Source organism: Sturnus vulgaris, chromosome 3, assembly GCF_052056855.1.
Source record: "Sturnus vulgaris isolate bStuVul1 chromosome 3, bStuVul1.hap1, whole genome shotgun sequence".
Taxonomy (NCBI): Eukaryota; Metazoa; Chordata; class Aves; order Passeriformes; family Sturnidae; genus Sturnus; species Sturnus vulgaris.
This window is the reverse complement of record NC_142245.1, coordinates 74,994,984-75,006,999: the sequence shown is the minus strand read 5'-3', so window position 1 is coordinate 75,006,999 and position 12,016 is coordinate 74,994,984. Positions and strand designations below refer to the sequence as shown.

At 36.3% G+C, this 12,016-nt stretch overlaps 1 protein-coding gene across 3 annotated transcripts in view; it reads right to left on the bottom strand.

Annotated features, from left to right (window-relative positions):
* Nucleotides 1-1,617: 1,617 nt before the first annotated feature.
* USP45 (ubiquitin specific peptidase 45) overlaps nucleotides 1,618-12,016 on the bottom strand; it is a 48,793-nt gene continuing 38,394 nt past the window's right edge. For all 3 annotated transcript variants that reach the window (XM_014883630.2, XM_088161980.1, XM_088161981.1), the window contains 7 exons: nucleotides 10,393-10,449; nucleotides 8,899-9,042; nucleotides 6,970-7,636; nucleotides 5,192-5,289; nucleotides 4,718-4,804; nucleotides 4,155-4,308; nucleotides 1,618-2,786 (listed from right to left, as the gene is read on the bottom strand). In XM_014883630.2, coding sequence (XP_014739116.2) covers nucleotides 2,653-2,786; nucleotides 4,155-4,308; nucleotides 4,718-4,804; nucleotides 5,192-5,289; nucleotides 6,970-7,636; nucleotides 8,899-9,042; nucleotides 10,393-10,449 — 1,341 coding nt within the window. In that variant the 3' untranslated portion in view covers nucleotides 1,618-2,652. The remainder of the gene's footprint in view (nucleotides 2,787-4,154; nucleotides 4,309-4,717; nucleotides 4,805-5,191; nucleotides 5,290-6,969; nucleotides 7,637-8,898; nucleotides 9,043-10,392; nucleotides 10,450-12,016) is intronic.

The following is a 12,016-nucleotide window of genomic DNA, read 5'->3' as shown; positions in this document are numbered from 1 at the left end:
GACATTGTGACTTTCATCTAAAATTGTGTGTGACATATTGCACTGGTCATCATTTTTTCCATTTTGAAGGCATAGCTTCACCTATTGCCTTCATTTTTAGAGAATGCTTCCTTCTGTCATATTTTCATACCTGTTCCTGACTCAAGGCTTACAGAATTCCTGCCAACACAGCTTTTTATTTCAATTCAGAACGCCTAATCCAGGAACAACAGTGATGGCTATCTTGAATAAAGGCGTTGGCCCTTTTTTATGGCTCTTTCTCTCCATGTTCTATAAAATACCTGTAAATACAAGTAAATGTTCCCTGTCTGTTAATGAAATAATAATCCTGCCAGCATCTCTTATGGCATCCTAGGCAGTTATGTCCACTTGGGAAAATTTCAGCAAACAATTTGCAAACTCTGGTTAAAAAGGAAGCGAAGACTACCTCAGGGATTTCCTGAAAACAGTACTAAAAGTAAGAAGTAACAGGTTAAGAGCTTCGTTCTGTTTCTCTCCTAGTTGCGCAGTCTAGGGAAGTAGTTCCAGGCTAAAAAAGGTAGATTAATACAGGTACTAAAATTCAGTGGTTTTACATTAGTCAGCAAAAGGAGTCAGGTATTCATTCTGTCTGCTTGAGGATGGAGGATTCCCTCCGCATGTTCCTCCTAGCAAGATTGTGTCACAAAAGTGACACTTAGTTGCCATTTGCTGCAACTCTTACCTGGAACTAATTCTGAGTTTTGATCAGCTGTATACAAAGGCTATGTGGATGAAGGGTATGGGACGACATCAAGCTAAAAGAGAATTAAGGTATTTTAATCAACTCTTGTCTAAACATTATCTTTCTTTCTTTCTTAGTGTAGACTTAGGTTAAGATATTGTTAGCTGGAATACAGATGGCTGAAGGTGGCTGCTTGGTTTCTCTGAGTTTTACTGCTTTTGGGTAGACTGAGACCATGTTAATTTTAATTTGTAGAAGGAAAAAAACATGGTTTTGGCCATAACACACAGCCTAATTTTGATCCAAACAGAGGAGTTTTCCTTTTGAAAATAAAATCCTGTGCAACCAGAGGCTCGCTCCATTATGACTATCAGTTGTATGGCCTACAATCCTTACTGCCTGCACAAGAATGTGCAAGTCAAGATATACCTCAGCAGTCTGAGCAAATGCCTAGCAGGTTGTGCCATTTTCTTATGCAAAAGAGGGAATGCAAGTGGGATGAATCTCTGGAACAGAAGTAGAAGAGTGTCAGACAGGTAGGTATGACAACATGTGGTACAGACAGTAATAGGGACAGCATGTTTTTTCATTAAAAAACATTACCATAAATGGAAACAGTAAGCATATATTAACATTTTTTTCTCTACCAAAGAGCAAGTCATACAGGATGGAACTGTTACATAAGTAATTTGTATTTAAGTAACTGCTTATTAAATAAATTAATTACCACATAACTTCAAGTAGTCATCAGGTCTTGACCTTAGAATGTATCTGTTACTCTCTGGGATGGAAATGAGAAATTACCAAAGGAAGTGACACCTCAAAACAGGGCAGTCAAACAGTCTACAGAAACCAGTTCTGCCACTAGGACAACTGCTGTCCCCCACTGCTGACAAAAGAAGTCCAGACATGTATCAGAGGGCAAAAGTCATCATTTACTGTCCAACTCACACACATAGTGCAAAAATAATTTATAGTTTATTACTCCTGTGAGAAAAGTATTCAGGAACAGATAAACAAGTTCATGTTTAGAACCAAAAGTAACAGAATTTACTGAATTACGCCTAAACTCTGTACATACACAAGCTTATATACTGTACATTGTCATAATTATGAAGTTGAAAAAATTACTAAATACAGAAATTATTTGCAATTCTCTTTCCTAGAAGGTAAAATGACAATATCTATTGATGGATTTATGGTGTGTGTATATATCTCAGAGGATATACTTATGCACACCAAGTACATATTTATATTGTAACAGGAGTACATTGCTATACCAGTGCCAGTTGGAGACAACTGAAAGGGTACTGGGTATCTGAGGATTCACTGTCACTATTTAGAAGCCATGTTTTCCCAATCTATTCCCAGCTCTTATCAGGAAAGTGCATTGAAGCATTACGCAGAGACAGCTGTTGTTACTCCACTGTGGAAGGACTCAGCTTTCCAATTAATGAACATGGAAGTGACACTATTTGACAGGCTCTTGTTTGCAGAAATCTTAAGAGTTGACATCCAACCCAGTGATGTGAAGAGTCTGGACTAGATCAAAAGAAGTTGAACACTTTGTATTGTTACTGCACACCAGCAGATCCAGGCACTTAGCGCTATCAGTATTTCTATTCTCAACTCCTCTAGAACTATGGGCGAAAGCTTATCTTTATTATGATCAAAAACAAACTCTCCCTAGACCTCAGTAGGATAGGACATCATCTTACATTCTAACAGTACTGCATTTTAATGAACCCAGGAATTTTACATGTTTGGCAAAGTGCATACTTTGAGAGAATCATTCAGATATTTGTAATAGTTTAAATGAACTTCAGAGTCAAAATATGATAAATTCTCTACAAGATAAAGGCACAATATTTACAGGTACTCTTACCACTGCAGCTTTAAATAAGATAAAGTAAATAACACTACCATCTTTGAAATAAAACTGTTAAGAATTATAATAATAATCTTTCATAAAAAAGTAGATATGCTTGTGCATTTAGTACTCTTGATTCTGGAACCATCTGAACATGGGCATCACTAACGTAGACCCACTGTCCTCCTGATGCTCCCATGGCTTCTTTTAAACCTGAAATGCAGAAGCAAAAGAAATTTTTTTCTTGATTTTCATAACATCATCAAGCAAACACAGTGGCTATTTCAAAAAGCAAGAGAAGCTTCTAACCTACAAGAGTAATTCATTACTTAGGTACAGTCTGCTATTTAGGTGAAATTTAACATGCCAAAGAGCACTGTAAGATAAATTAGTGGAAGACAGTGCCTAGGAATGGATGCTGCCATGGCTTTTTTCATACTTTTTTAGAAAGCCTAAGACATTTCCAGTACAGCTTGCTGAGTTCCAACAGTAAGTTATACTAGAACACAACCAGTTCTGACATAGAAAAAAGATCTTATTTTAAAAGCTGACCAATGTGAAATTAAGAAAATGAAAAGATCTAATCTGTTCTAATAATCATTGCAAGACAAGTATAAGACAAAGGAAACTTTGATTTCATAAATAATCTAAAAGATTGTCTTTCTGGGAAATTAGGTTCAAATGCAAAGTGATACTACATAGAATAGAAAGGATAATCCTTGATTCTCACTTCCCCCCAAGAAGGGAAACAGCAAATATATTTACCTAACTTTGACAGCTTAATGTATTATTGCTGCCACAGATTTTTCACTAACAGATTCTGTCCTGGAAACTTATTTCTTTCTTGTCCTAGGGTGACTTTATGATGCTTGTATCCCTCATCGCCTGTTCTGCATATCCATCAAGTATTAATAAGAAAGAACTACTGTGCTGTCCTCAAAATGCTAACAGAAACCCTACACCAAACCTTGTATCTTCCATGAAAAATATTCTTGCTGTTCACATTAAACCAGAGTATTCGAGATTTTTAAGTATTAAAAAATTCCAATCCTAAAATACGTAAGATACATAAAATACTCAAATATTCAGAAAATGTAATTGAATTTAATGTCATGGATTTGACTGGTGTACTAAACCATTTTCAGATACCAAATATTCCAAATATTAAAATTTTACCAGGCGCAACTCTTCATCTGGATGTATTATTTTGAGTAGGAAAGAGGAAAGTTTTCCCTCAATTATCTGTTTAATAGCTGAATCAAAATTCCATTATTCACTCAGCTCTACATGGGATCAACAGCAAAAGTAGAATATGCATTGTGTGCAACAACAAAAAAGAATAATTAATAGAATCATAGGTTGGTTTGGTTGGAAGGAACTTGAAAGATCATCTAGTTCTAACAGCTCTGCCATGGGCAGGGACACCATCCAGCCTGGCCTAGAGCACATCCTGGGATGGGGTTTCTAAAACTTGTCTAAAAATCACAGATTATTCTCAGCTAAAACATTATTTGTTATAAATCCCTGTAGGCAGCTACTTTTGGTTTACAGTAAAGGAAAGGAAGCTCTGTTTGTACATACCCAGAACAGATTTAGTGGTAGAGATATGCTCTAGCAATTTCTTGGATGATGTCCTGACTTTCACATATGCTGCATAATGACCACCTCTCATTGAGCCACTGTGCTCCACTATTCCATAAAGACTATACAGCACTCTTGCACCATCCATAACGTTCTGCATTCCCAGAAACACAGAAAACAAAGGTGAATTATTTCACAAGGAATTTTACAGGCGCCTTAAGTAGCTATCAGCAGTATGATTCCAAAAGAGGCAAACAGACACCCACAGCATTTCCAGCAGCAAAATACCTCTGTTACAAGTACTCAGTAGTCTTACTAATTTAGTTACCATAGAAGCAATAATACTTGTCCTTAATGCTGTTATATACACCAACATCACCAGGGTGCCACAGCTTAAGTAATACTAGCTAACATCTGTGATATTCTTGATATGAATGGGATTGCACACAGTTACAGTTTAATTTTGAAAGGAGGAAATAATCATCATCATCATCGATCCAATTATCTTGTGGTCAGGACACAAACTGCTGAAATACAATAAAAATAAATATTTGAAATGGTACCTTGCAAGATGCAGCACAAAATGGTGCTAAGTCTAAAATAAGTGGGAAATCCACATGCCTGTTTACTTTCCGTAGACTCAAACCAGCCTTCAAAAGGAAAAAAAAAAAAAGACTGTAAAATAAATATTTAAAATAAACAGGAAGCTTTTTAAAGCTAAGGTGTATCACTATACTGTTAAAATTAACCAAATCCAAGAGTAAGATTTTAACTGATTTACACCTTCTTATGTTATGTTTCCAGTACAGTGTCTGCTACACATAATGATGGACACATAAGGGGTTTCCCTGGATACATCAGATGGCAAAATGCACTCTGAAGGTGTTAGGATAATCACAACAAACATTAGCATGTTTTAAACAGTGTTTCTACCAGGTCTCCATCTAAAAAGGCAGTATTGGAATCCACAATGACACTTGAAGAATTGCTTGTCCACCAGTGGAGCAGAGGAATATACAAGGGGTTTGGCCTCTTACCTGGTGGAATCTTTTCAGGTGGAGAATAAGAATAGCAGGAACTGAAGAAATCAGCAGTTGTTTCCGAGCATTTGTGTAGACGCCTTCCATTTTCTTTTCTGTATTTGTGAATATCAAAATAATTTGCAAAGTGAAGGCAGTCATATGGATTTTTTAAACTACTTTCTAAACATCTGACAGAATAGATCTATGCTGTGATGGTTTTGTACTTGTTATATAAAACACAAGAGAAATTTTGTGGAGTAACAAAAAATATTTTCTCATTTTTCTAATTATTAATAAACATAATCTATGAAATCTGAGCATTATTTTAGCCAGTCTTGTGCAAATCAGATCAGAAGCTGGAAGCCTGTCCACTATCTAGGTCAGCTTGCACACTGAGATACCTATATTGTCTGTTACTATAGCACCCAACTTTCCTGTTAAAATCTAAAATAAATGGATGATCCCTGGACAAAAACCAGAAGGCAGTAGTCTCTATCTATGCTAATGTCCTGATCACTAAGAGTTTAGTTTTCCATTCTTCAGTTCTTTCTGAATGACTACATATTTCATCCTTATTAAGAGAAAAGTCTGAGGAGGGCTGTTCCTTCAGGAAGCTTCCCAACTTGCTGGCTTTAGCATACAGGATTGGGATATGTGGCCTCCAAACCCTTTATGGTGCAGAAGGCACAGAACACAGGGCGCTTCCCAAAAGTAGCATAGTGAAAGCTCCACAGAAAAGCTCAATGAAAGAGAACATGCCACTAGCATTTGTTTTTGCTGAAAAAATTAATTTACTGGTTTTACATATGTTCAAAAGAAAATGGTTCATTTGAGGTATAATGAAGCATTTAACGTTTAATTGGGTGACCTCTTATCTTACATCTTTTGTTTTAGAAGGAAAAAATAAATAATTAGTTGTGAATTGATTTTCCTTTTCCATGGTGCCCATGAAACCCCTGTGTTATTTATATAGCACTTACAATCCAATGATGATTTAAGGAATGATTATAAAACACAAGTAATTTCTCTGAATTTACTCATGCTTAAATTGTATCTCTCCAGATATCTATAAATGCACAGCCGAACAGTCAATTTTTTGTTATTATATTAACTCCCTTTATTGTATTTACAAATTATCAGAAGAGCTTAACTTTTTTATTTTTCTGAATTTCTATACATAAAAATCCCCAATCCTCCAGTCCTTCTAAAATGTTCATTTTTCATTAAATTTGTTTTTCTTATTCAGTAAACACTAATGGTCTGCCTGGGCTATACAAGCATCGAGAAAAACATTGTCACAAGAAGGCACTTCTCTCTCATCAGTATTCTTACAAATTTTTGGAATTTTTTTTCTCTCTTCATTACAACTCTCTTTTTTTGCCTCTTTTCCATATGTAATTACATTATTTCCCTGAGTATGTAAGCTACTGGGCCTGAGTATTACCACATTTATTTCAAAGCTTTGAGGATTGTAAGGAACAGAAACAGCAGCGAAGATCAGTATCAAGCAATGCACATACTCGGTTTACAGTCATCTTTAAATTCTTTATCTTTGATACAATAAAGACGCAAAATTAATTCTATGTTACATCTACGATTATGTTCTAATATAAAAATTAGTCTTGTTGCTATCGCCTGATGAAATTTTAAGTTGTTACAAGCAAGTTCTGCTTGGTGAGACATTCTCCATTTAACCACAGCAGAGAGGCCCATGCTGGAGCAATGGAAGAGCAACCAGCACACAGACTTTGGGAGGCAATGCTGGAAACTGTCCAGAGGTACAAGCGCTTTACCTGTGGAGTTGGTTTTCTTCTGATACTTCTGTTTCCTTTCTGTGCAGCTCTCACATAAAAGCTTGTTGTTCCCCATTAAGAGCTCTACAGATGTGAACTGGTAAAGGCAGGACTGAACGGAACATTCCTTTGAGCTAGTTATGTAGCTTTGGGAAAGTGTCTGGAAAGCATTTTGAGGGTTTTGGGATAGTGAGGATTTGCCTACTGAGAACATGGAATTATTTGATAAACCTAATGCTGGATCTCCACAGCTTGATTTTTTATCTTCTTTTACAGGCTCACAGAAGCTAAGCTTGGATATGGCACTGGAAATCATCTCTTCATTGCTGTCGCTTGGCTTGTGAGGCGTTTTAGGGCTTAAGTGGTTGACGTGCACACCAGACACGCTGCTGGGTGGGCTCAGAGTTGTTTGCTTAGAAGCACTTTCGCTTTCTGAGGCTTCACTGTCTGCATCAAAGCTGCTTTCGGAGCGGCTGGCTTCCTTCTCACTGCCCTCCGTCTGGCTTCCATTGACAGCCACCTCAGCAGAGGAGTCTTTGGAGTACAGGACGCCAGAGCTACCTTCCAGTTCAAGCTTTTTGGATTTTTCCTGCATGATAACAGGATTTCTTTCTTCTTCCTTTGAGGAAGCTTTTCTGGCAAGCCGTCTCTCATGGTTCAATTGATTCTGTAAATTATGGCATTATTAATTCAGTAATAGATGGGAGAAACAGGAAGCAGATTTGTAAGCAAACAAATTTTTTGAAACATGACAAATGCAAAGCAAAATATTGGGGGATTATATTGTTTTATATTATCCATCTCTCGTGTTTAAGATAGCTGATTTCCTTAAGATGTTTTTAAACTAACTTAGGATTAGAAACCTACATCCCAGTCAGCTAAGAGCATTATAATTACTGTGAGATCAATACTTCCCACAACTAATTACTTTCACTTTGTGACAGCTGTAGATGGCACGTTGGAAATGGTATTCACTTAATCTAATTTAAGCTTCTAAAAGGTCCTCAAGTTTAAGCTACTCCCCTGGCCTCCCATGAGAGGCCTTAGTTGATGAACAGCTCCAGAAAAGATTCAACTCACCTTGCAGGCATTTGTCATAGAATTAACTAAGGCATCCCTAGGAGGATGTTTGCTGATTTGAATATTACCTGAAGGTGACTTTTTAATTGAGATTGCAAGAAGGAAAAAAAGATTGCTCCCACAGAAAACTACCTCTATAGATTTAAAAAAACAAACCCACAAAGTTACCATAATTTTAGGTGGTTTGCCAATGTTCATGACTCTTTTCTTGCCTTCTTTTGTTTGGCTACTTTCCAAAAGAAGCGAGCAACTTTCTTTCCCCTTTTCCTTTAGTTGAATTGGATCAAAATTCCAGTGGTACCAATGGGAATCCTTCCATTCATCTCACTAGTTTGAGTTTTAGGCCTTTTCTTCTACAACAAACAGTTTCTGCACTACTTCTTTCCATCCTTTGCTTTGTTTCTATCTCATTTCCTTTTTCCACTTATGTCTCATTCTCTTCCATCATTCTTTTATATTTTGTATTTTATATGTTGTACTTTACATGCTGTATTTTTTCTTCACATGTGTTTAATGTGTTAGGACCTGATTCAGGAGAGTTTTTATGGTACTCAACAGAGCACAGACCCTTGCAGTAGTCCCAAAAGCAACATGAATTGAAGCTAGCCTGCAGACTTTTTTTTCCCCTTATAAATGAAATCCTGTAGCTGAAAGCTAAATGGTTACCAATGACTGTCATTTCTCACGCTTCTAATGATGACCTAAATTTTTTAAAACTAGTCTATTTCAGCTATAGGTGTACTAAAAACGCCCACTGACAGGTGTCAAAATTCCCTAGAAGTTCTCAGTCATCTCAGAAACTTGACTTAACTCAGGATGACTGGTTATTGTCAGTAATAAAGTTCTTACCTTATCTTTTGTTAAAGTGTGTTTCTTGACAATTTTGGGTTGATTATTCAGTGTACTGATAGAAGAACAATTATACTGACCAAGATCTGCCTCCTGTACACTTTTACTTTTACCTGTTCTTCCCAAGGGCACAGGTTTTGCAACCTAAGAAATTAGACAGGAAATTAGGAAAGGCAATATGTCAATTTTGTATTCCTTTGCAACCTACAGAAAAGATGAATGTAGGTGGATTTTTTCCTTTATTTTAGAAAACAGCGACCTACATAAAACCAATTAAATGTCCCCCTGGATTTTGATATAAGACTACTTTCTAATTTTTTTTATCATAAACTCACTGTCAACATATCTGAAGGTTCAACTGAAAGCTACAAGGAATAGGAATGATACAAAATTTCTGTATGTAATACAATACAAAATAATCTGTTCTACTATTGTATAAGCACATGCATAGCTGTACAAAACATGACTTTATCAAAAGCGACACAGGTCCCCCTGAGTCAGTCCCTGGTGCAGCCTGTGACAACAGAGCTCCCACACCCCCCATTATGTTACTGGCAGCAGCACATGTCACTTGTAAAGGAAAGTGCTGACTATAAAGTAATGCACATCCTCAAGTAAGTGCAGCGACTGCTAAACACCCACAGAAATCACTCTCAAACAGAACCCACCAAGTTCCCTTGTTACACACGGGAGCCAGGAAGCACAAGGGCCCAGATACTCAAAATGCTCTTAAAGCCTTAACTCCCACAGGCATCTGCACTCAGTGCACCAACGAAGATGAAGAATTTGTTATGAAAAAAATGGTGTTTGGAAAAAAATACATTTTATACAGGAATAAATATTACATTAATTACTCTCCTGTAAATGTAGATGATTATGTGCAGGATGGAGGAAGAACCACTCCCAACCCACCTCCACTACTTTCAAATGCAAAGCCCAAGTCCTAAAAAAAACCAGCTTATGCCTTCAAGGGAACACAGCTCCTCTGCAGCTAGTGGAGGCAATCCATGAAATGCTGAGAACACCAGAATAAATAAATTCAAACATCCATTTTAAAAGTGTCTCATCCTGTAGGTAAACATCAGCCCAAGGGAATCATGTTCTCTAGATGCAAACTGATAGGTTAGAATCTGACTCTCTGAACCTCAAAAAAAATTCCACAAAACCAAAAAGGCTTATAATCATTCTACTTATATAAGTACATACTATTAAATTAAGTTAATTTCAGACCTATATATTCTGTGGGTTACTATGGGAATTTAACCCAAATTTGGACTAATTTAAAAATACATACACTTATGACATTGTATGCCTATATACATATTAAAAAAAATCATATAATGAATAGATGGATAACAGTACATTTATTAATGAATAAGCTTACATTTTTAGGCTTGAAATCAAAACTATGTGTATATGGATAAATATCTTCATAAGGCTATAAAAACAATCCACTGGAAGCAATAGTTACATATTACATATTCTCTTTCTTACCCTCTCCTCTATTATAGGAAGTGAAAGATCAATGAAAGGTTCTTTTACTGTTGAAATCTTGAAGAAAAAGAGAAAATGCAGTTAAACACAAAGAACAGTACATGGGTTTAGTACACAGCTCCCTTAATTTAATCAATTTATTATCAAAAACTATACAAGCTAATTACTTACAAGACGTATGAAACTACAATGAAGAACTTCCCATTAACTTTTTAAAAAATTTATTAAGTTAGCTCTAATTTTCTTTCTAACACCACATAAAACTTCAACATTTAGAGGTAAAGGGTAAGGCCATTCATCTGGGCACGAACTGACTTGAAGCAGTGTGGTGCTCACTTTCTCTGAGCTCCAGATGGATTTTCAAGTCACACAGGCCTCTGTGGTACTGTTTTGCAGACAGCTACCTTTAAGAGTTTCCTGATTCTGGACACTTCTGCACAGGTGTTTGAGCTGTTATGCAGCAAGGACTGGTTAATGACAGTTAAGTGATAGGTTCTAACCTCATGCTCTCAGTTAAGATTAAGTCAGTCGTACTGGTTACAGTCAAAAGATTTGTCAGATCTTTTGACACCATATACAAAGTGGTAAAATAAATCAAATTATAGGGGAAAAGGGACTTAAAAAAAAACCAACCTCTTTTTTTGTACTGAGGGTTCATTTTGCCATGTGTAAGCTGGAAATACATTGCAAAGCATACCTAAAGACAATCTCTTTCAGCACTTTCCATCTGCCTTTATCACTAAGTTCCTTAGGCTCTCTCCCTTGCTGTTCTCGAACTCCTTCCAAAACTGACTTATCTTACCTCTGAAAAGACTGTGAAAAACAAAACCTTAAAAAAAGAAGTAAAAATAATTTTGTGTATTTAAGTCACAGTCATGCCATCAATTACTGTCACCATGTCCTTTCTCTTGTATTTGTGACCCCATCTTCCACTGCAAGCTTATTTTTACCTGTTGTGCGAGGGACTCAGGAATGTTTAGGTTCCAGTAAAGCAATAAATGAGATCAAAAGCAGAACGCTCTGGTGACTGACTGCCTGGGGAGCGATCTTCAAACAGGGGTTCCTCTAAAGTGTCAGTTTGCATGAACAAACATGTATCAAAAATATCTTGCCAGTGCAGGCAAAGAAAAATGAATGCTAAACTCTTCCTCAAAGGGCTATAGCTAGTATATTCCCAACTCCTGTGCAAGCAGAATATAAGAATCCAGCAAAAATAGATGAGACATGCAAAATACATACAATCTCTATTTTTAATATGGTCAAAGTTCTTCATTGGTACTAGTAGCACATTGAAGAGTAATCTGCACATCACACACAGGGAAGTTTACCTGGCACTGAAGGACTGTGCTTAATTTTTCAGATTGATTAATTTACTTAATCTCTATAATATGAAATAGAATGTTTTAAACCAAACACAAATGCAACATTCGATTAGAAAAGTCATGCAATTAAGATTTTTCTCTATCAAACTTAAAAGAAAATCATAAGGATCATGGAAAGCATTTATGATGGAATGTCAGTAATATTAATTATGAAAGGAATATACTGTTCATTAGAGTTGTTACGTTAATTATAAAAAATGCATAAAGAAAAATAAGTAACTTTAGCATTTTCCCACTCATTC